The sequence below is a fragment of the Barbus barbus genome (genome assembly GCF_936440315.1).
Source record: "Barbus barbus genome assembly, chromosome: 20".
NCBI lineage: Eukaryota > Metazoa > Chordata > Actinopteri > Cypriniformes > Cyprinidae > Barbus > Barbus barbus.
In genome coordinates this window covers 23,815,203-23,841,092 of record NC_136748.1, presented here as the reverse complement: position 1 = coordinate 23,841,092, position 25,890 = coordinate 23,815,203, and the positions used below count along the sequence as shown (strand labels likewise).

The 25,890-nt window shown below is 35.3% G+C and overlaps 1 protein-coding gene across 6 annotated transcripts; it reads right to left on the bottom strand.

The window, feature by feature from the left end:
* Nucleotides 1–262: 262 nt before the first annotated feature.
* On the bottom strand, nt 263–25,438 carry tdp1 (tyrosyl-DNA phosphodiesterase 1). 6 transcript variants are annotated; one of them, XM_079443678.1, is made up of 16 exons: nt 25,381–25,438; nt 24,390–24,991; nt 24,251–24,294; nt 24,092–24,147; nt 23,886–23,982; nt 23,651–23,685; nt 22,133–22,225; nt 19,104–19,274; nt 18,142–18,220; nt 17,274–17,459; nt 16,002–16,050; nt 15,851–15,917; nt 15,136–15,243; nt 13,222–13,324; nt 6,782–6,887; nt 263–926 (listed from the first exon to the last, which is right to left on the bottom strand). In XM_079443678.1, exons 2-16 carry the CDS (start codon nt 24,979–24,981, stop codon nt 853–855), a joined length of 1,860 nt encoding a protein of 619 aa, XP_079299804.1. In that variant the 5' UTR covers nt 24,982–24,991; nt 25,381–25,438; the 3' UTR covers nt 263–852. The 6 variants fall into 6 exon arrangements, 3 of the variants coding, with proteins under 3 accessions (XP_079299804.1, XP_079299805.1, XP_079299806.1); XM_079443679.1 differs by having other exon boundaries at nt 25,319–25,399; XM_079443680.1 differs by having other exon boundaries at nt 25,080–25,389.
* Between the last annotated feature and the right edge of the window lie 452 nt (nt 25,439–25,890).

Sequence of the window (25,890 nt, the reverse complement as noted above, 5' to 3'; positions counted from 1 at the left end):
TGGATGTGATTTTATATATATATATATATATATATATAGATAGATAGATAAACGGTACCCGTTACCTTCTTCTGAGGTTTTTGAATCAAGAAGTAAACATGACTGGGTCAAAGCCACCGACAATGGTTGTTTCGCTGAATAAAAACACCAATTGATTGCTATTTTCAACATGCATTACTGGATTTCAAAATAAACATAAGTTTTTTTCCACAAGTCATATGAGGACACTGCTACTAAAAAATGTATTTAGTTCCAAGGTTTTCCTGTTGTAAAATGCATTTTATTTGGCCTTTTTACAAAATGTTTACAATTAAGGCATAACTAAAAATCTCTACAGTTTCTGTGATTACAAAACAGGACTAAACAGGACATTTAGGGTGCACACTCTTATGATGTACATCTACCATTCGCCCAAAAATGAAAGTTTTATCATTTACTCACCCTCATGTCTGTATGAGTTTCTTTCCTATGTTGAACACAAAAGAAGATATTTGGAAGAATTCTGAAGAACCAAACAGTTGTTGGTCCCCATTGACTTCCATAGTAGGGAAAGAAGTACAATGGAAGTCAATGGGGACCGTCAACTGTTTGATTACCAGCATTATTTAAAATATCTTCCTTTATGTTCAACATAAGATAAAAAAAGAAAAAAACTCATACAAGTTTGGAATGACATGAGGATGCGAAAATGACAAAATGTAAATTTTTGGGTGAACTATTCCATAAAAGTGTGTCATTAAGGTGGCTAAATCCTCATAAGGGTGAACAAACGTGAAGCGGAGTGAGATGCCGATGGTCTGATTTCCATATTAACTCTGTCTTATGCAGATGATTCCCTGAACCTCAAACTACTCAAGAAGGAACCCATACATTTCCATGAGTGTCTGGGGCTTTAGTGTAAGGAATATTCCAGATCCACGGTTGATCTGCAAAAAGAAAAAAAAGACAACTGAAATGCAACAGCATACATTAATGGAAACCCTGGAGATTAACAGTCTCTGAGTCTGACCTGCTCCCGGCAGAGTTCATGAAGCTTTGAGATGATGCAGAATTACATATTTGCCTTGGGCCAACAAAGATTCCCAGTATGGACAGAAGAGAAGGTTTTGACCTTTCCCTGAATGCTGAAATGCCTTGAGATATACGCTCACCTGTGGCATAACTACTGGTGGGTGTACTGTATCAGTATGAGGGATCGTGCACAAACTGTACGGTTTACTTAATAATGTATTATAGGATACTGACTTCTATAAAAGACTGTAGAAAAGCAGTATCCATGGTAACCAGCTGACACAACTGGATTCAATCTCAAAACAACCCAGCAGTTAAAATACCCGCATGAAACAAAACAATGTGGTAAATGAGGCAAATGGTTCATTGTTATACCTGTGATATGAGAAAATTACACTTTATAACTTACAGAAAAATATAAGTGAGTCACTTATCTCAAAGGAGTTCTCAGATAACTGTGTAAAATACAGAGGCATATATAGTCAACCTTTAAAACGCTTCTTATTTATGTGGTGTAGTACCCAACAAAATGATTTAAATAAATAGATGCCTTGGGTGTATCGTAATGCATTGCATTATGCAAAAATAATGCTTTAAAAATGAATACATAACAGTGTTATTTTATTTTAATCACTGGAATGCTATACAGTTGTTGTTAATTTTTTGAATTAGTTTTTATATTTCTATGTTGTTTTAATTTTAGATAAAGTTTCTGTCATTTTTATTATTTTTAAAAAAAATGTCTATAATTTAATTTTTATTTTCAGTTTTACTTTTAGTATATCAAGTTGAACCAAATGAACAATTGGTGCAGGATGAATTATGCATTAAAATGTAATACTTGAAGTTGGGTTTGTTCAGATCCCAAAGCCTGAGTATGCAATAACGATGAATACCTTAATTGTTGCCTGGAACAGCAGCAATATACGTGAAGAGGAAGTGAAGCATAACTAATCATGCCAGAAGGGGTGCATAAAAAAATGCATGCAATTTACCAAAATGATTACTGAACGACACACTTCTGACCTGATCTATTCTTGCACATTAAAAAGCATTCATAAAGAACCACCTAATTTTTTGGAAGGAAGAGTTCTCCTAAAAATGAAAATTATTATAAACTTACTTCGCAGCTGTGGTAACTTTCATTGTATGGAAAATTGAAGCTTGAATGATTTGGGTACATAGATGACAGAATTTAGTTTTTCGAGTGAACCATTACTTTAATGGCGTTTGCACATGAGAGGATATTAAGCAGCACTCAACGGTCTCCTCACCGAATTAAAGAACTAGACTCAAGTAGCTACTGAGCAGCTGTCCATTCTAATTCACAATAACTGGTCCCTTTTTGGTCATGAGCCGAGACTGAGCCCGTTTGAAGAGTAGAGAGAGCTGAGAAGTTCTGAGCTGATTTAGAGGGAAACGAAACTATCCTTTTCTCATCACTAAGCAGAAACAGCAGCAGCATCAGTCAGGTCAGAAATAGAAATGTTTTACGTTTGTCTTAATATAGAGGTGCAGGTACTCTTTGAGGTGTACATTTGAGTGTGTGACTGGGTTCAGTCTGTATTAATATCACAGGTGTTGACAGCAGGGGCTCAGATGAAATGAACTGTGAGAATGAGCATGACAGATGCTCTTATTAAAGAAACTATAATCAGTAACATATCCCCTCCCCATAAGAGAAGTCATATTTTAAGAAAAATAATACCTCTAACAAACACTTTTCAATTAATACATTTTAATGTAATTTAATGTCATTTAAAATGCAATTTTTAACTTTAACTAAAAATTCTGATTTTGATGCAAAATAAGTATGTTTTCCTTTCCTAATCCTCAATAATGTATAAGAACGTTTCACTTTTAAGTTTGTCATCTCTACAGTGATTTATATTTTTATTTAAATCAGAAAAAAACTAAAATATTATAATATAGATAATATATGATAATACATTTAAATAATGTATCAAAAATCTTTTTCTGTTTCACGAGCTAAACAATGCTGTGAAATCCATTAAGAAGCACTTGAATTCAGCGCAGAGATCTCCAGAACAAATCACGTTTCTTTCATTTAAACTAGTTTAAAGCCAAATAAATCAACACTGATGAAGAAACAGTGCAACAACGATCCAGTTAGAAGACGTTTCAATCCACAAATCACCCACATTTAGTTGATATTTGAGGCTCAATGCTATAGAAAAGCAATAAAAGTTCAGGAAGAGTGTTTTCAGCTTTTTTTATATATATATTTTATATAAAAATATGGCATGCAGCTTCAAACAATGGCATAAATCTGTTCAAAATAATTGTTATTAATAATCGCAATTACAATCTCAAGGGAATAATCGACAATTATGATTTTTGTCATAATCGTGCAGCCCTACATTCGATTCTAGTTTTCAAAACGGATTCGTTTGGAACTTACATTCAAAATGATTCATTACAAAGTACTATTAATTCAACCCCATGCTGGTGCTCTGGCAAGCAGAGCATCTGACAGAAATAACACTTGAGACCAGATTCCTTCCATAGCAAACAGCTATGCAAAAATGAAAATCAAGCGCAAAAAAAAGTCTCTTTACCTGAACATTTTCATGTATTTCCTTGAGAGTGTGAAGAAGGTCAGGTATGGAAGAGCTGTTGCTATGGTGCATGCAGAGAAGTTTGCAATTGCACATTTGCTTTGTAAAGCCCAGGGTCATCTGTCTGTCTCCTAAAAGCTTTAATTATAGGTCTTAAATGGCCTTCTGAGTATTATGTAGTCTGCCGTAATGTGGGGGATGCACAATAGTAAAGCTTTGGGTGACTTGAAAACGCTTGTGTGACTCCATTGCAGTTAATTGTTAGACACACAGCTATGTAAACGAATGACATTGGAACAGATCTAGTGGGAAACTGAATATTACACAAATGAGTATCAACAAGGACAGTGACACGACATTTGATTTGATTAGATAAGCAATAATCTGTAGGAAATGAAGTGCCTCTATTAAGCATTTGTGCACTGATAGCAGAGGCGAGACACTACGAAAGGCCTCGGTGGAAATAACTTTGATGTTAGCTTTCATTGAGTGCTGTCTGTCCTGGCCGTGACTCTTTGAGTGGACGACTGGAGAATCATAGTTCTGCCCTTCACTTGCACTCATTTCAGAACACTAAAATATGCTTCATTGATTGTCTATTACAAAAAAAGTATTACAAAATAAATAAATAATAATTAAAATAATTTAGTCTGACATGAATGCAATTCAGGCCAAGCTGAGAGACACTCCTCGAACAGTATGTCATAATTTTGGAGTTGCACATAGCTAAAAATATGTTACAATCAAAAGTATTATATAAATTACATATAAATTAAATATAACTCATAAAAATACATATAAACAAAAAAAGGTATACACTACAGTTCAAAAGTTTGGGGTTAATAACTGTTTAAATGCAATTTAGTCCTGTGGTGAAAAAGCTGAATTTTCAGCAAATAATTCTAATATTCTGATTTGGTGCTCAAGAAACTATTATTATCAATGTTGAAAATAGTTACAGCTTAATTCTTTTTACGATTATTGTTAAAAGAACAACATTTATTCAAAATAGAAATCTTTTGTAACATCATAAATGCCTTTACTGTCACTTTTGATCAATTTAATGCATCTTCGCAAAATAAATTTAGTAATTTCTAAAAAAAAAAAAAAAAAGTACTGACCTCAAACTTTTGAATGGTAGTATATATCCTAATAGAATATATGTGGCCCTGGACCACAAAACCAGTCATAAGTAACACAGGTATATTTGTAGCAACAATTCATTGTATGGGTCAAAATTATAGATTTTTCTTTTATGCCAAAAATCATTAGGTTATTAAGTAAAGATCATGTTCCATGAAGATATTCATACCGCAAATATATCAAAACTTAATTTTGGATTAGTAATATGCATTGCTAAGAACTTCATTTGGACAACTTTAAAGGCAATTTTTCAAATAGTTGTATCTCAGCTAAATATGGTCATATCCTAACAAACCATACATCAATGGAAAGGTTATTAATATAAAGGTTATTTAGCTTTCTGATGATGTATAAATCTCAATTTCAAAAAACTGACCCTTATGACTGGTTTTGTGGTCCAGGGTCATGCACATTGTAATATATATTCCAAACACAGACAAAAAGATTCACTGATAGAGTGCTAAAACATAATTTACTGCTAAAAGCCCATTGAAACCACACTGACGCATCATAATCAGTGCAGAAGCCCCAACTTACTAAACATACTGAGAGGATTGCCCATTTTTATCTTGATTTGAAGGCCACGCCCACTGATCCCACTTCATGGCTGAAGCCTCTGTTATCAAAAGACCTACGCTGCTATGGCAACCACAGAGGGCTTCTGCCTCAGTTCATAAACTGATGACACCCTTGGTTTCAATAGTACCATCGATTGCCGCCTCTATTTTCTCACCATGATTAAAGGTCGTCAAACTGACGTGTCAGGAGCAGGGCCCATAGCGCTGTTATTTTCATTTACTAAGAATGTGGCGCCAATGACAGATGGATTTTGTCTGCAATTATAGGGCTGAGCAATCAAACGGTCTTTGACAGAGACTGATATAAGAACTAATGATTCCTGATGTTATCAGTAGCATGTCACATAGTGGATACCCAAAAACAGAATAAAATGATCTTTTCTCTCGAAACAAAGCAAAAACTGAACATTTAAAAAAGCACAAAGTCTGTCTAATATGCTCTATTTTCAACATCAGGTGCTTTATTTTTCTATGAAAAACTTCTGTACCTGAGACCATAATGCAGAAGCTGTCATTTCAAGTTTGCCCCGCAAGTCATGGTTAAATATCATGGCACTTCCAACAAAGGAATGACATTTCTTGCACCATTTCCTATGAGTTTGGGCTAAAAAATGGAGATAAGTATAAAATGACATACTGTGCTTTCCCTAGAACTGGATTTGGACTTTCATAAAACTATTTCAGAAATATAAATCCTAAGAAAAAATATATATATTTTTTTAAATCATTTAACATTTTCAATGTTTTAACACCAATTAATATGAAATCTCTTTTTCTTTTGATAGAATACGTTGAATGCAAACATGGGGATATATCCCTGTGAGCCTACTGCCTCTGAATCTGTGCATTTGCACAAAAGTCTGAACCACAAAACACTGCAATTATCCAGCAGATGATAATGAGTTAATTTAGTGTCATCAGCAAGTCCTGCAGGCTAGAGTTTGGGTTCATCTGCAATTATGCTGTTAGTCAAAACAATGCAAAGTTTTACTAAACAGCCATTATCTTGACTCATGACCAAAATGCTTATTTACATAAAATGGCAGGCTTCTCGTTTATATATATTGGCTTACCGGAAGGTGACAAGTAATATCCTTTTTCTTCTTGCATACATACATAAACACATTCATACATGAACAGCCTGGATACTGGCCTGCACTGCAAGCTTTCATTCAAGCTTTTGCATTGCGCAATTAATATCTACAGAGTGTTTCCTTAGCAATCATTTGAACTCTGAAACTCAAAATAAAGGTTAACCTTTCTTCAAGCGATGATTCAGTGTACTTTTTACGCATTAAGCAAACCTTTAAACTTTGATGCAAATGCCCCATTGAAGTGTAAATCTGTCATTTTATATATATGTGGTTGTTAAGAGTTCAGAAGAACATCTCTGACATTTTAATGAATGTTGGAACTACAATGAATCTTAGTCGAGTTACTTTTGGGGAATGACACAATGTTCAGTCTCACCTTTGCTTGAGTAACGCTGAGGTGGGAGGTCAAAAGGCACTGGGAAGCCTTTGGAGGTGCTGGAGGCTGGAAACACATTCTTCTCCACAGGAAATGTGCTCATATTCTACACAGACAAAGAGAAAGCACATGCATTATTAATGCTCAATAGGGATTAATGCTCAAATCTGTTTATGTTCAAATGCATAATCAACCAGTCTGATATTCAACATATAAATAAGCTAAATAGAAATTAGCCTACTTATTGCACAAAATGACAACAACACTGCAAGAGAGGCTTAAATAATCACTACTTGGCCAAATGACTAGTTGACTATCCTGCTCATATCTAATGCCTAAAGTTCCTACAAAAAATAGTTTTCACACAAATAAATAATTATATGCATAATAATAACAACAACAACTCTGAAATGTATGACAAAAACAGTATTTCCATAAAAAGAACCAGTGGATTATTAACATTGTTCAAAAAAGACTGGGAACATGTAAATAAAAAAAGGCCCAAACTCAATGAAAGACCCATTTATTTTAACCTCATATCAATAGACCTTGACTCCCATGAACTCAGATGATGGAGACAACACATGACAAAAGTGCTCATCCAGCTCTAATGAGAACGTGTGCATTTATTCATCCTGTTTTCTGTGGAAAAAGCCAGAGGGGGGCAGGGCTGTTCTGAGGGAAGCTAAACTCTCATTTGTGTGGTGGGCATGATGATGGAGGGGGCTGGATAGATTTAAAGGGCAGTGGGGAATATATCACCCAGACTCAGACAGCTAAAACTTTCACAAAACCCAGAGCAGGCGCAAGCACACGCAAACACTGTCCTGCTATCTGTGAAGAAAAAACAGGAAGTGACCTAGAAACTCAATATAAAAAGTTGAAAAGAGTTCATTCTGAATATGGAAGGCATTTGGGAATTTTTAGAAAGCTATTTACATACATTTACATGACTTTTGTTTCTACATAATTTTTTTCGCTCGCAGGAAGCATTTAAAACTGCATAGCTGCCTGTAGTGGGAAATCTACTCACCCTCCAATAAAAGTTGATCTAGTTCACATATTTACACATGGAGGGGACTTACCTGTTTAAAAAGTTGTTATTCAGCATTAGCTTAAGTTTACATTGAAATTATATGAATTAAATGCTTACATTTTTTTGTAATCCGTCCCTAAATGTTTGTATCTCAGGGGATACGTTGCCCTTTTAGGGGTATAAATCAATATATAAAAACTTATACATAGACTGTATGTATATTTTTGTAATCTTGACAAAACACATATCGTTGGAAATATCTGACAGTCAAGGTTCCATATTTGGTAACTGTTTTGTAATAGAAGTGATATTGTGACAGAAAATGACTGATTTGTGAAAAAGAAAAAAATCAATAGAGTCTGGGTGTATCCTAGTGTTATTTTTGGTATAGTGCCCAAACAAAATCTCACAGGAACCACAATTGTTGTGATATCAACTTCAAATTTGGAACACAACTTGGTTCGCCATATGGCTTTGATTTCATAGAAATTTTAGAGTTCAACATATTTTATAAAATACTTATTTTATGTAAAATAAAATAAAAAAATAGTATACTACATTATCTCTATTGTAAACTTAAACTTCTATAACGTTTTATACTTTTGTTTTTTGAAATGCTTTCACTTCAGCAATAATCTTGTCAGGATCCTGGACTGTTTTGTTGTGTTTTTGCTCCTCATGTGTTCCCTGTGACCCAGTTTCTCCCCAGTCTGATTGTGTTAATTTGCTCCAGGTGTGTCTCGTCGTCTTCCCTGATTATCCTGTTTAAAAGCCCCAGTCCTTCTGTGAATGTTTGTCGGTTCTGAACGTCATTCCTCGTGTTTCCTGTGCCTCCCATGCTCCCAGTTGACGATTAAAAGACTCGTTTGAGAATTCCTCGTCTCCTTTTTCCGTGCTTCCCAAGAAGTGTGACAAATCTGCAATGTGTCTTCTTCAAAAAGGGACCAACCTTAGCTCTGTATTCCAAAGCGTTCAGGAATCACAACCATGTTGTAAAAATCATTGATAAACAAACATTAAAATCAAAAATAATAAATAATAATAAAAAAATCATGAAATTGTATTATTTGAGTTCCAATAAGATGGAAAATAGAAATAAATGAATTTTCTGATGTCTCTTTATGGTTTTGCCCTTTTTAGGGTTAAAATAGTTATTTTTATTTTTTGCTGTAGTGTGTCAGTAGGAAATATCAATTTACATTTCCAAACGTTCATTTTGCCATTAATTGTAATAATCCAGTGAGAATTTTGTTTGCACAAGGAGTCTGACCAGGGGCGTATTATAAAAGTTCAGTTTTGGTTTTTAATGGCAAAGTGGTTATATTTTGTTTCGTTTCTTTATTAAGTTAATTTAGAAACGCGATTGGAACATTTTATGTTAGTTAAATTCAAGTTTTTATTTTTATTTTTAAATACCAAGCGGCCAGCGCCAGACAGTGCATATGTTTGATCAGTTTAGCCTTCTCAAATAAACACGATCTGAGACATAAAAAAAACAATGCATTTTACAATATAAATTTAAAAATGTGTGATACATATCAAAATGTTTGTGCTAAAAGTGGAAGCGCGCTTTGAAGGACATGGAGGCGCTAGTGAGATCACTTGCATTTTTTTTTCTTAAGAGTGGAAAATTAAAATACGCCATAATTTTTCCTCATAAAGGTAAGAGTATACATCATTCGAAGCTGCAAATAGTTTTATTTGTGTGCACTCACAATATCAACAAAATGTTTTGCTATTGTAAAAAATAAAGAAAACAAACAGGGTGGTCTTGATATTGAGCTGGAACACTTCACAAAAACTGAACTGAAACTCAGCAAATACTTGCCTCACTGACATGATAAATATATTTATAGAATGCTATAAATTACTACTTTACAATGATCAAAAATGATAAAATCTTTCATTATATGTAATCCGTAAAGATACATTTCTCTCTAAAGGCACGTCCAATGAGGAGATTTTCAGGGTCGTCAACTTCATACTATTTTATTTTGATTTATAAATTTTTTGTTTGTTTTGTTTTTTTGGGCCGCTGTGCCAAGATTGTGTTTGCATGCAGTACAAATACCCTATAGTGGCATTTTAGTGTCACGCTGAAAAATAACTAAAGATTAACGTCATACTATTTTAAGAATAACGTCAAAATTACGATAACAAATCATGTTATATTGCGTGAAGTTAATGTGAAGTTAAAATTAGACTCCGCAAAAAACCCCCCAAAAAAGTCTGTGGCATCCAACCTGTCATTCTTAACACGAAAAACAGCAATAAAACATAGGCTTAGTGATGTTTTTGAAACTGTAATTGATCGATTTCATGAGACATTCGTTTGTATTAAATTGTTCAGATTTTTTTTCAATATGCATTCAAACATTTATTCATGTTTATTTTGTGCTGCAAATATTAAAGATTCACATGCCGCTTGAACGGAGGCTATTGTAGTTACCTCACTACAAATAAAAGAGCGCAAAACACATGTATTGTTTGTATATGATCTTAAAATTGACAGAAGGATGAGACTGTGTTATAATACAAATTTTTTGCATATGGACCCGGGGCTGACTTGCTACGCCACTAAGTCTGACAACAGCCAGTGCTTCACACAGAGATCTGATCTCATCATCATCCAATCTGTCTGGAATGACATGAAGAAACAGAACAAACTGAGACAGACTAAACCCAGAAGAACAGTGGCAACGTCTCCAAGATGCTTCAAGAAGCATATTATATTATATTATATATATATATATATATATATATATATATATATATATATATATATATATATATATATATATATATATATATATATATATATGTATACACACACACCAAAAAAAGAAAAAAAAAGAAAAAAAAATTAATACTTAAAAAATAAATAAAATCAACAAAACTCCAGAGTAACCTTCAAACTTCTAGTTAAATCTCAGCTGTCACAAGTAATACTGATAAATTGTGTGGGTGTAACTAATAAACGCGTCTTAGTGGTTTAGCAGAGGCATCATTAAGGTTAATGTGGTCTGGAGTAACATGAGAGTTAATAATTGAGTAATTTATCTGAATTTCTGCTCAATCAGCAGCAGGCAGACATATTGACAGAGTTCAAGCATATTTGTTGTAGCACTAGCAAAAACATCCCATTTCTCATTACTAACTTCACTGGTTCCTATGTTTTTCACTAGCATCTTCATGTCTATTGAATCCAGCTGTTCTGTTGTTTAACCACAGCTGTTTTTGGTTCCAGTTAAAAACAAGTAGCCAATTATGTGGTTCAAGAGGATGCCAAAGGTTAAATATCCAATTGGGTCAGAGCTTAAGTGGTAAACCAGGAATTTTAGGGGTTGTTGTCTACCACAGTTTATAATTTCATCCAACAGTTTGTAAAAGCAAACACAAAACAAAAATGAATTCACTAAACAGAACACCATGAATCCATACGCAATGAGACTGAAAAGTGAAAAACATAATTTCTTCTTACTTGAACCTATGAAACTTCTGTCATCGTATACTCACCATCATGTTGTTCCAAACCTGTATAAGTTTCTTTCTTATGTTGAACACAAAATAATATACTTTGAAGAATTTTGTTGAACCAAGCAGTTGTTGGTCTCCGTTGACGTCCATATAAGAAATACGATGAAAGTCAATGTGGACCATCAACTGTTTGATTACCAGCATTCTTCAAAATATCTTCTTTTATGTTTAACATGAGAAAGAAACTCATACAGGTTTGGAATGACATGAGGGTGCTTAAATGATGACAACATTTGAACTATTCCTTCATTTTTAGTTTCAATTCCGTGCATCTCTGCAATTAAGTACATCTCAATCTTATTGCATGTTATACTGAACACTCATTTTCTTCTAATCTTTTTGTAATGGCCTTGACTGCTTCGAGGAGCTAGTAATGAGCAATATACATGAATACTAAATCAGAAACATTTACACAATTATGAAATCCTGTATTATAAAAAGATTAGCATGACTCATCAACCAGAAAACATGCTGTCAAAGGTGTTTCGTTAAGAGCAAAAACTAAATGTATTTTGTACTCTGGTGATCTTGAACAGTCTGATCCTAGACTTTCTTAAACAAGAGAACTTTAAAGGGACCACACTGTGGCAACCAAAACAAACGTGCCTGATTATGGAGCATGACCTCTACAGATGTAAAAATAACTTCAATAGTCAACATGCAGCCTCATTTGCAACATTTGTAAGCAAGCAACCAAGTAGTGATATTGTGTACTGAATGCAAATATAATGTCCTAAAAACAAGTGAAAAATATTATACAACCTAAAAATGGCTAATTATGGATACATTATAATGTAACAAACCTTGCGATTTATTCAAAAATGACCTCTAGCAAGAATTTACCATGACATAAACAAGACCGTGTTCAACTAAAACAAAGAGGCTTCTGGCCACAAAAAAGACACAATACATCCCTTTTGAATAAGAGAGCAAAACCTTTCACTATCCTCTTTCAAACTCATGCTTTTCCCCCCTCTTTTTTTTCCACGGCGAGAGAACTGAACCATACTGTTGCTTAGCAACTTTTGAAGTAATTCTAAGACCTACCCTGACAACAAGGACAAATTACCCTGCGAGTATGTGAGCGCTACACAAAAGCTCTGTCTCTACATATGGATAAATAAGAGATCTACTCCAAGACATTATGTTTAGTATTTACACACTTAGAGTAGTTTAGAAGTATGCTCAGAGCTCCTTCTCTTGGGGTTTTACTGGAGATCTTAATTTCTCTTTTAAACTAACACCCCGCTGGAAGACAGTTAAAGTGCTCGACTCAACAACCAGTAGTAAATATTTTGATACATGACTAGAAAATATAGGTAACACTCATTTTGGTTAGAGTTCATATGGTTTCTACAGTAAATTACATGATTTCCCATGACCTTTCCAAGCTTGGAAATCATACTTATGAAATTCCTCTCCATATTTCAAGGTTATTTTGATAGTCCAGGAATTCCATCTGGTGAAGTCATGAATACGTAGAGACGAGCAATATTAACTTCTCCATTGTTGTTCAGTCACAGTACAAGCAGAGTGTGACGGTTGGTCGGCGTGGTATTAGTCCCGCCCCTCTTCCACAGTGATTGGTTAGATGACTAAAAAGTGACAGCGATAAGCACTGCGTTTTACCCAAAGTTGAACATTCTTCAACAAATAAATGCTCAGTGTCTCTTCGCACTCCTGGTGTTTTAAAAATGAGGTGCTCCCATTGAAAACAATTGAAAAAATACACTAGCCTCGGGAAAAAAACACTTTGGTGAACATGCGGCCAAACTAGATACCATCCAGCCACAATCAGAAGCTGGTTTTATCTGAATTTAGCAGAAAGTCAGAAATGCACAGGTATTTGAACAGTCACAGTACTCACAAAGGCTGAAGGCAGGTAGAGAACTCCCAGTTCATAGGAACGAACCATAATCTGAGTGTTGTTCTTCTCCAGGGCGCCCCAGGCAGCTTTTGATAAATTGGCACTGTGGAGGATACCAGCAGATGAAGTTTCACCCATGTTTCAAACTCAAACATTCATGACCTAAACTAGAAGTGTTAGCATTAAACATGTCAAAGCTAAAGGATATTGTCGAGGAGATTTTTTCAGACTGCAATTACTGAATAATTCATGCGTTTTGGACTTAGATGTTTAAGAATGACAGGCTATGCCTAAAGGCTTTCCATCCACTGCAGGCTTTAATCTTCATAAAAGATCTATGAATAACTCATCGTCGGACACGACTGACCTAGAGACACTGCTCACGATCTCCCTCCCTGTGCATTTCAACCCCGATTAAAGCCACCGCTTTGAGAAATGCCACAGGAACAGTGGCCATTCATGCTGCCTTGGGATGAAAATCATGTGGGCTTCAATGCCACAGCCACAGGAACATCATGTGTTAAAAGATTTGAATAAAGAATATCTTTGTCTGCTGGTTAAAGAGAAGGTTTTAAAACCAGAATCTCTCCTCAGTGATTGGTTTTCTAGGGCAAAATCGACAAAATTGCTGAATAAACATGCTATTCCAGGATGTAATTGGAAAGATCATCAAAGAGAATTGGGTTCTTTTACCATGTCATTGCATTTTATAACACACCTGCCGCTTGTCCACTTCACCACCAAATCTGTAACTAACAAACATATAACCTCCCAGACTGAAGAAACAGGAAAGTGGTTATTCTTTTGCAGCTAAGAAACAGCCAATGAAAGAGAATGGCATAATCTTCAATAAACATATCAGGCTTATGTTGTGTAAATATACATTTATGGAGCCTAAGGGATCCTTCAAGTGGAACACTATCAATGCAGCACAGAAGACACAAATCTGCCAGGGATCAGAGAAAAACAAGCCTCCTTCTGCCAAGAGCATTATTTTGGGAGCTATGATCAACTCTCTGAAGAACAAAAGAGCAGAAACGGTGCTGATCTCATCCAGCTTAGCATTAACGACATATTCAAGGCAATAAAGTTGAGTTTTGGTGTTTGTCGTAAAAGACTAACACAATCATATACTGTATGCATCATCGACAAAACCTGAGTAACCACAAACTGATTTCAGTGCTGAAGCAATTATATTTAAAATTGTGTATTTCCTTCTAGACTGCAATTTGGAGATGATCTGAACTAATACATGATAAACACTTAATTATCTAATACTGCCAAAGCAGCTTGGATGTGAAATAACAAAGACATAAAATCTCAATAAAACAGGCATTTAACATGATGATATATGATTATATTGCCTATTAATTTAAAAGTGCATTGTGTAATAGCAGAATGGCAATCTGTATTTGCAACCATTATTATGGCTTAACCAAGCCAAAATATTGTAATTGTACAACCTATTTTTCCTCTAAAATCTAGAAATTTTAAGTTGCATTCAACAAACTTGGCACCGAGGTTATTACCTTGGTTCACTAAAACTACTCAAAACATTTTTTTAAAAATTAAATAAAAAACAATAAAAGAGTGATACATGAACAATTTTAAAATGCTGGCTTGAAAACAGGTTTAACAAGTTTTAGTTGAATCACTAAAACTGGAAATAAAATTTAAACTGAACCAAAACTGAAATTCAAATAATTTAAATATTTAAAATAAGCTAAAATAAAAACTGAAAATTTAAAAATAAAAGCTTATTCAAAATATTAATAAAAACTATAATAGTATATAAATAACACTAAAATAACACTGCTTGGCACAGTTCTTCAGCCAGCTGTGTCTGAAATGCTGACTGTCAAACAGGCCTAAAATGAATTCAATTTAGCAAGCAAGTTACTTCATCATTCTAACCTTGTGACAAGAAACCAGGCTAGTTGTGTGAAGTCCGGTGAAACCCTCATATAGGTTTTAATGTGAGGCATTGCATTGCTCCTGCCAGTAACATCAGCATGCCAGCCACTGTTTAGAGGAGAAAGATTGAGAAGGTAAGGGAAGGAGAGAAAGAAAATGGAGAAACATCTGCTGATATACTTTTCCTAGGTGCAAAAACACCCAAAGAAGTATTTCATGCCATTTGCAGGTGCAGAGAGATGATGCTTTAGGGCGTACTGTGCAGATAAAGAGGAGAGCTTTCTGTCTGATTGCTGTCAGCATTCAGGCATGAATACAGAAGTCTACATGGACTCATTTAAATATACGGAGTAGAAGTGTAGGGTGCGCACTCCAGAGGGGGAGTCTGAGATTGAATCTACATCGCAACAGGCCCTTCTCTGATCACTTAACAAAATCGAGGCGACCAGTAAAATAGCTTATTTATGGTTATAATATGTTCAAATGATGGGAGAGATGGGATAAGAACCCAACTGAAATTTCTAAGAAGCAATTTAAGGGTCAGACAACTCTTGGGAAAGGCAGCTGTTTAGATCACGAGGTCTGGAGCACTGCTGAGGAGCCTTTTCAGGAGAATATATGGTAACATTTAAAAAGGGTCATTTTAGGCTGAATATTGATGAGTACATTGTCAAAATGTTTTTTTTTTTTTCTTCACAGAGATATGAGAACTTACTGGAAGTAAGAGTGAAGCCAGAGCTGTTTTTGAGCCGTCTGTATGCTGTAGGGTAAAGATCCCCCAGCTGCAGGGATAAGAAAAGTTGGTCGTCATAGGTGGAAGTGGGGAAAAAAATGTTTTGGTTTCAGAGCAAAAAAATTAATGATACCTGGATAGCCCTCCAAACTGGTTCTCACATTTTCCACAGACGGGTAAATCTAGAAATGTAAACAAAAGGATTCATTCCTTTTTTTTTTTAGTTTGACTAAATGTCAAGTAATATTCTTTTCTTAAAATAAATTAATACGTTTGTTTAGGGATTCAAGGATGGATTCAATGGATCAAAAGTAACAGACCTTTACACTGTTAAAGATTCTATTTCAAATAAATGCTGCTCTTCTGAACTTTCCATTCTCAAAGAAAAAAAAGAATCAGTTTCACAAAAATATTAAGCAGCACAACTGATTGATAATAAGAAATGTTTCTTGAGTACAAAATCAGCAGATTAGAATAATTTCTAAAGCATCATGTGACAAAAAATCATATAATCCCCAAACTATTGAACTGTAGGCTATCTACCTATCCACCCATTAAACCTACTGACCTTTAAAACACTAAGAAACTAGACAGAACTAAACTGTCTGACTCGCACAATACAGATGTGATCTCAAAAGAAAAGTAGCTACGTATGTCTACATATAGAACTTCTGAATAATCTCACCCCTCCTTAACAGTAATGGCACTGAATCACCTCAAGAGTTCAACAGTTTCTGAAGCCTGCTAATTGTAAGAGTCTTCGGTCTTTAGAGATGACACAGTAACATTAAAGGCTTGATGGTACTGTGTGCCATCTTTCTCTGTGCTGAAGACTCTCTGTGTGCCGCCTTGACTTTTCAACTGACATTTAACAATAGCTGCATCAGACAAAAATCAATCTTCTATCCCTCCACCTGAGCAGATATCGTTATGCAAATAACAAAATGGATAAGAATTCTTCTTGTAACTATTGTCTCTAACAGCTCGTGCTGAGAGAGACTTGAAAAGGTTTCCTTTTCTGCAAAATTGGAATTCAAGTATAGCAAATGGGAATATGCTATGAATACTAATTGCTAATAAAACACGCAGGATGTCAACAAATTTCAAATTTCATAGCTCAGAGGAATTATATACTGAAATACATGAATGAGGAACATGCAGAAACAGGCAGACACACATGTGCACTCCGGCGTCTCTCCTTGATTCTAACCTAATTAAAATTGAGACACAATTGAGGGCTCATTTATCCTGATAGACAAGCAAGCTGGTAGGAGAATATGCAACTGTGTTTATTGTAATATCCATCTGGCCACGTTGTTTGCAATCCAGAGAGTCTACGGCAGCGATACAAGCAGATCCTTTCACCACTTTAGCATGCTCTGCGGGGGCTGTTCGAAACACTCACCAGGAGCATCTGTGTTTCTGGACTGGCTAATGATTTCCCTGCCTTCCCCAGTGTGGTCAGAGTGCGCTGGAACTCAGCTGCCAACCATTTAGTTTTATCAAGTCCCATGGAGCCAATACTGGAGAACTGGCCGAGCACGTGCCATCGTTCTTCGTTCTGCACGGGCTTCGTGTGCTCGCTGAGCAGCTGAGAGAAACAAAAACAATGAGTGCATGTCACACTACATCAATATTTGCATGTGTCTAATTTGGCTAGCTTTTATCAAGTGACAGATGAATTAGCAACATAATTGGGCCTTTGACGTCAACAACAGACGATATGGGAAGTGTTTTTACTTCTCTTTTAAAAGATCATAAGCCTATTTATTCTAAGTATCACAAGTATGCATGATTAAATGGTCGGTTGCATGTTATTATGTGCACTAGTATTATTTTGCTCTGCTGTCAGTAATCTTTTCAAAACAGCCCTTGACCTATTTTTGGTTCACGACCCACCAGTTGAGATCCACTGATGTGGGATGAGCCTTATGAAGGTGTAAAGTGTGTGCTCTATGCGAGTCAGTCATTTATATCAAAGCGCTGTTTAGATAATGTCCAGTGTGACTTCATTTCAGTACAGAAACGGATTTCTCCTGGCTCAGTTTCTGAATCTTGCAAAGACCAATCCAACACCTCACTCTGCCCGTGTTATCTGAATTCCCTCAATAAATAAGGCATGAAGAGTACATCTCCAAGGCATCCTGCAGGCGTACAATGCTTTTTCATGAACATCAATCATTCTTAAGTCTAGGGCGGAGAGGAACTATTGCCTTTGAAGGAAAAAGACTTGAATCACACAAAAGGATTGTGTAATCACACAAAAACATTACTTTTCTTAATCGTAGATGGCCCCACTTCTCCATGGCAGGTCCTTGATATCTTCCTGGAGTTGAACCAATGAGATATACTCTATACAAGAAAACATATCAAATAAGTTATGTGATTTAAACATTTTTATGTATTTAAATGTTTAATTTAGATATTATCTATACTATTAATCACCATTTAAATGATGGAGGTGGGATTTGTTTCTGCAATTTTCACAACTTATCAAATCAACCAAGTCATATTAGTGGAACCAAAGACAGATATGCTGAGTTTTATTTAGAAATCAAACTGCAAATAAACTAGGTATTCATGAGAAGGACTGCATTGTTTACTAGTCGTCTGTGAAAAATAATTCCATTTGGATGGACAGATACTCTGATCATAAAGTCTACAAATTCAATACTCAATGTTTTTGTGTTTTAAGTTGTATACTACCATTCAGAAGTTTGGGGTCAGTAGGATTTGTTTTCAAGAAAATAATACTTCCATTCAGGATTCAAGGATGAATTCTGTAAAATGGTTCCCACAAAAATGTTAAGCAGCACAACTGTTTTCAACGTAGATAATAATAAGAAATGCTTCTTGAGCACTGAATCAGCATATTAGATATTTCTGAAGAATCATGTAATGCTGAAAATTCAGCTTTGCCATCACAGGAATAAATTATATTTAAAAACGTATTAAAATAGAAAATGGCTGTCTTGGCGAGCTTTCAAAAACATAAAAAAAGTTTACAATGGTATCATCTAATTTACATAAACCCACAACTAAACTGCATGAAAAACTAAATAAACTGGTTGATTTACATGTCAATCAAACAGTCTCAAAATGGATGGTTTCTGCAGCATTAAGCAAATAAGAAGCATTGTGATTTGCAATCAGTGAAAGGTCTGACTATACTAGCCTGATATCATGTCATCTACCTAATTTGAATAATGGCTCTTTCACTTTTTAAGTTTCTCACCTTGTTTCTGACAGATCATGCTGTTTGATGCGGTCAATCCACTCAGCAAGCTCTGGAGCCCGGTATGCTTCCAGGTATTCCAGCAGGTCGCTTTTGAAGTTAGTGGGAGACTCCCCCGCTGTTCCCGGACTTCCCTCCGGTAACCTGGGGTACAGAGGACTCATCCACATCCTGTCACAGAGATACCAGCAACATATTTACTAATGAAGGGCGGGAATCAACAAAATGTTACAAAGTTCATGCACAAGATTGTCAGATCCTGAAGTTGTGACTGGGGCATGTCATTTTTGCCTTGCTTGTGTTATCTGTTTAAAAAGCAAAAAATTTAAAAGTTAAAATTTAAAAGAATGACTCTGAAAAAACAATTCCAAGGGCAATTCATTAAAATAATTCATTCATAAGTCATTTGTTTGCGAATCAGACTGCACTTGTTTGGTTTTGTACACATCCCATGAAGACAGCTCAACAGAGGGATATTGTTTGATATCATTCCACATCTTTTTTATTGCATCACATTCAATACAGATTGAAAACTCACACTTAAATGTTTAAAATATGATTTATTTTGCCATGGCTCAGAAGATTCAGTAGTGAAGGGGCATCACTGCGAAGAACAAAAGCATTGGAGTAAAAGTTAAATATGTCTCTCAATAAAATTAATTCAGTGAAAAAAGATAAATCATGGGTTGTCAAAATTCTATATGGATTTTCATTCACCTCAATTAAAATATGGGGTCTAATTTTACTATGGCTGATAGCAATAAAGCAATTTATACACTATGTTCATTTCTAATAATTTTTTGCTAGTTAACATTTTAACTTTTGTAGAAAAGATCAACAGAGGCTTCTGCATTCACACACTCATGCAGAAAAAGACTTCAATAAAGAAGTCCAATAACTCATGACTGTGGGAGTGTGGGGACTCGTCTTGACAGACTGGTTATAGCATATTCCCATGAGACTCAAGGAGAATAAATCAATATGGATTCAGACTGGAGCCATTACAATAAAGGCAGCAGAAAAGCCCTTCAGAAGAGACTTGAGAGGAAGAACCTTCGTCTGTGTGAATAATAAAGAGAACGTGGCTTGCGCTGCAATATAGAAGGGATACCTGGGATCAGACAGAACCAGATGGGGAGACACGTCAGACCTTTAATGATATTCATTGTACTTCACTGCGGTCTGAAGCTGATTGGTAAATGCGAGGAACAGAGGGTGCATTCTACATAATATTGACGAAATACTCTGGCCTTTGTAGCATTTGCCCAGCCAATTCAAACAGCCGAACTATGCCTTACTATCGTGAGAGAGAAAAAATAGTTGCTGTTTAAAAGCTTTGCAATTTTCATGAGAATAGCAGATCTATTATCCATTCAGCCATGGTCCCAACCTCGCTCATGACACACAAGCACATCTTTCTGACACAAGGTGGTGTTATATGCAGCAAATTTATGTTTACTCCAAAACATCATGGACTAGAAACAAAATATCTATATCCTATCTATGTCCTATACTATCTATAATGTCTAATTTAATATTGTTAAGAAGAATACCACAAAAATTGGTGTATATGGAATTTCTGAAGACATATGCACCAATTAAATCAATTGTTGGTGATAAGGGGCAATCCATAGCAAAACTATGGATTGCCCATACAACCGTTTTCAACACCGTTAATTAGAGAAATGTTTCCTGAGCACAAAATCAGCATATTAGAATGATTTCTGAAGGATCATAATGTGGCACTGAAAACTGGAGTAATGGCTGCTTAAAATTCAACTCTGCCATCACAGAAATAAACAACTTTTAAATTATATTAATAACTTTAAATGGTAACATTACTGTAATATTGCTGCTTTTAGTGTATTTTTGATCAAATAATAGCAGCCTTGGTGAGCATAAGAAACTTCTTTCAAATAATTGTTCAAAACAAGACCAAAAATGTGAATAGTCAATAGTGCCAGCTTTGATTAAATGTTAATTTTACAACCAAATGTACAACCACAGGCATTTTTAGCTGGCCAGAGATGCTTTGGTGGACACATTGCCTTATTATTTCAAATTTAGCAGCTGTGGCTATTTTCTCCACTTTTCCAGTATGCCAATCATTTTCATTTGTGGTTACACTTTATTTACAGGGACACTGAGGACAAGAAATTATGCTTAGAACAGATGGGAATGGTTTTGGGAAATATTAAGCCGAATTCAAACTCACATCGCCCGTATAAACACCACAGTACCACCATGTGCAGCTTTAACAGCACTTAATGCTCTCTTTGTGAACTGAGGGCAGTACAGGTTGAGTGAATGTGCCAATATACTGTACTATGTCAGATTGTCTGAATATATGTATGCCAGCGGGTTTAAATATTAACTGCTCAATTTAGAGATTTCATTTCCTCCTTACTAATCCACAGCTTAGTGTGGTTGATAACCTAACTGCCATCCTAACCCTCTGACTCTGGAGCTTTTGTCTCCTTATTGGTGTTCTGTTCCTGATACACCGTTTATAAAATTGAACCTAATAACCGAAAGCGATTGCTAATTCATTGGCCATCGTTCTGACCTGCCTGCTAGCTTCTGCTGGTATGAATATGACACCATGGAGAATATCTTTATTAAAGGACAGCTTTCATAAGCCGCTGCTTCTTTTAAGCAATTATTCCATGTAGTTAATTTAAACACACCTTTTCGGGTCAGAGAAGTGTCTATAACAATGTGATTGGTTTATTCGGATGCACTCCTATTTAGGATACATTAGCTTAATTTCAATTTACTCTATGTGTCTGCTCAGTGTGTTGTCATAGCAACAGACAAATGTATCATTAGGACTAGCAAATGCACCACTTTCATTTCAGATATGAAACAAATGTTGGTGTATTCAGAAAACGAGCAACTACAAAAGAGAGCACAACATAAACAGGTCGTTTCTAAATTGACTGCACCGTCAGCTAGAACTTTTCCATTCTGACCATTCATTCACATGAGCTTCCCTTTAGCCCCTCCCATTCCACATTGGACCACCTTACCCCTGTGTCTTCTGGTACCAATCGGCTCGGATGAGGTTTGAGGTAAGAATGATGACTCTGAATCCCTCCTCGTACCAAAGCAGCATCATTTTCCTGCAAAAGGCAACTATGATTTTAATACGACAGATCTTACATAATGACACTCATTTGATGCAATCTTTTTCTTTCATTTGTGTCCATCAAACAGTACAAAACACCACCATTAAACCCTATGGCACATTTACCAAAGACTCAATATTACTCCTCTACATAATAACTTCGAGTTTACCTAAAATCCATGGCTTTTTGTGTCAAGCGGCATAAAAGACTACATTTAAACACCGGGGCACATTTATTACTCCTTCAGCTTTTGTGCTATATTAATTATAACAAAAACCCTACGTATTGAAATACAAAATCAATTCTATGCTGTTCTTTGTGTGAAAATGTATTATTTCACTTAATAAAATAACTCTCCATGTTCTTCAGAGAGGGATGTTTAGAACTCATTTAAAGGCAAATTAGCACATGAAGACTTGACAAAGGTGTTCGAGAAGGATTATATTGCCAATTTTTTTGTTCTTTTGCTTCCTTTTTGCTGAATTTATATAAAATAAGACAAGCCATTTAATTCGCTCCTCTGGAGTCAAAAATGCTCAATCCTGTAATGTCTTTCTCTGTTGAATAAAACATGAAAGATTCTTGTGTGAGAAAACAGTACTCTGTAAAACAGTACTGATAAAATGTAAAAAAAACGTAACTTGAATGCAATGTAAGTCGCTTTGGATAAAAGCGTCTGCTAAATACATAAATGTAAATGTAAAATGTACTCTAGGAATACATCACATTAAAATTCAATACTGCGCCTGTTTAACATCTAATTTCAACTCATCACAACAGATGCCCAGCTGATAATCTGCACGCCAGCATGGACTGCGAAGACATTAATACTCATTTCAGTAGTTCGAAGAGTGCTACATTCAGTATGCATGCTAATTAAACCTAAATCCTGATCAAGGTGTTAATGAAATTATATTAGTGAGCTACAACACCGCCACTGTTACATAAAAACCAAGCCACCACTAGAACCACACCAATATTTGCTTTCTGAATATTTCAATTCATAACTGTGAGCATTAATATGTTTTGATGTTAGGTGCTCTCCTGACTGAGCAAATTGCTTTTTCCATATTCTGTGATGGTACTGATGGGATGTGGCTTACAGTTGGCATTTCAGCTCATCCCAAAGAAGTCCCATGGTTCAGGTGTGGACTTTGTGCAGGCCAGTAAAGCTCTACATTTGCATTTAACTGGTGGCATCCGATGACACGTTAAAAGCTTTTTGGTATAACCCATTCTACTGAAATAGCTTATCATATGGTTGAATGCTTTATTTTACGCACCCGTTTTATGGTTGTACATATATGTTTAACAATGTAATGTACAGGATTTTTACTAGAAACTTCAAGGTAAGTCTTATTTTCTTCACCCACTGCCTCACTTTAAATTATATAGATAAATAAAATGTCCAACACTCACGTATGATGTGTGCCAAATGCAATATCCAGCTTGGCCTGTTAAAAACAAGAGAGAGTTTGATTCACCAAGACACATTTAGTATTCCTTTTTTAAACATTAAAAAATATTTTTTATATGTTTTTCCAATTTACACACAGTTACTGAAAGACATAATATTTTAGAGGACCTCAGACTACCATAAAGTTTAATGCTTCCCTCTAGTGGAAAAATTTGATTATTGCAAAAATGACAGAACCTGGCAGAAACGAATATGTGGATATGGTTTGGCTTGCTCGATTAACCGAGCCTTGGACTCTCTTTTTTCTCCGTGAACGAGTATGACCGGTTTGTCCCTAAAAACAACAAAAACAAACAGCATAAGTACACACTGACATGTGTTCAGTGTGGGGAAATGAGTGTGCAATTCTACATCAAATCCAAAAAGGTGAGATTTCATCCTACCTGAATTCAAGTGGATATTGCTCCACCATCCATGGAATGTCAAAGCAGTAATTAAACTACAAAAGAAAAAAAAGATGTTGATCAGGATAAAAACATTACAAAATTGTGTATGGTTGGTAGTAGTCTCTTTAGCTGCAACTTCATTTATTAACACAATACCTGTACAGACTCTTTCAGGGCTCCAAACATTGGAGAAAGTATCTCTGATTATAGAACGGGAGTAGAAAACAGATTATTATAAGATGATTAGAAATATATAACATGTATCAGAACTTAAGTAGACAAATTCTTTAGATACCTTTGATATGCAGCGCTCCAGTGTTGGACTTTTTTGGTATCCCAGTGACTTTGTTTAAATAAAAACGATACATGTCATTCATAGACAATAAATTGGTCTCAAAGAAATCAGCTGGCTCTTCTTTATAATAACTAGTGCCATGAGGACTCGGAGGACGCCTGTCTTCAGTCTTCTTCTTCTTAGGACTTCCAATAGACTTCTTGGGCTCTTTTTTCAGGGCAGGTGATGGAGTTTCATCATCACTGCTTGAGAGGTTCCAGCCTGCCTCCTCTGTTTCTCTCTTTCTCTTTACAGAAGGTGAAGGGTTGCTTTCATATCTTACAGGGATGGTTTGAGTCATATGTGCAGCTTTCCTGGCTTCAGATCCCATGGAGGGAGCGGATGGTTCTTTTACAGAATGGGTGTCCTCATTGCGTTTTGGACTCAGCTTAGGCTCTTGCTTGAAGAAAGTGGTGATCGTATCAGGTTTTCTTTCTAAATCAGATTTAATGCTTGGTTTGTTTGAATCCTTCTGAGGTGTTGGAGGAATAATGTTGTCCTCGTCCTCACTATCTGATATGGTCCACTTGCCATGTTGACTGTCCTGGGACATTTTTGTTCAGCTGTGGATCACAGTATTATTTTACTTTTATAGTTGCAAACAGTAAACTATATACTGTAAACTTTCATACTATGTAATGTATACAGCACCTTTGTCTTAAAATAACAACTTTGTGTATTTGCACAGGTAGATGGAGTTTGTACAAAAGATAAATGCTCGCATAGATAGATGGTAAAGATAAACTGTATGCGTTACATAATACCAATGAAGTTCAACGTAAATGAACGTAGAAGAGGAACTGTAAGGCTACAAGAAGATAATTTTAGAATTGTTTACGGTTATAAAGAAAGATAAGTGCTGCAAATATACAGCTACAAAACTACTATACCCTTGTCCATTTGTAACTAATATCATAACAGCTCGCTGTGTTTTGATTTGGCATGCACTCACTCTGACTGTAGATTCATTCCACGTGCGTGCAGCAGCAGCAGAGACGCGCCACAATGTCCTTCAAAATAAAAGTCTATAATACTCGACATTGAACAATCTTATAATTTCGACTTTAATTTCATAATTGTGATTTATATCATTTCGACTTTATATGTTTAGCTTTCAGCAAACACATTTTTGTTTCAGATGTAGCGGAAGTGGGCTTCTATCATGTTTTGTAAATAAATAACGTTATGCCACTGGGAGTTTTATTTATTAATAAAAAAAAAAAAAAAGAAAATTAAGTGACAAGCAAAATTCATAGAATAATAATAGAATTATAATCAAAATAATAATGTAAGTATGGTATAATAAGTAATTATTATAATGTAATATGTAATATTTTAACACATTCTTAATCAGTATTTCATTACAACTGTGTTTGTATTTTTGCTTGACAATAATGAGGATGTAAACATCCTTAATTAAAAACAAGCTTTTTCTTTAAGTGGAATAACATTTTTCTTACAC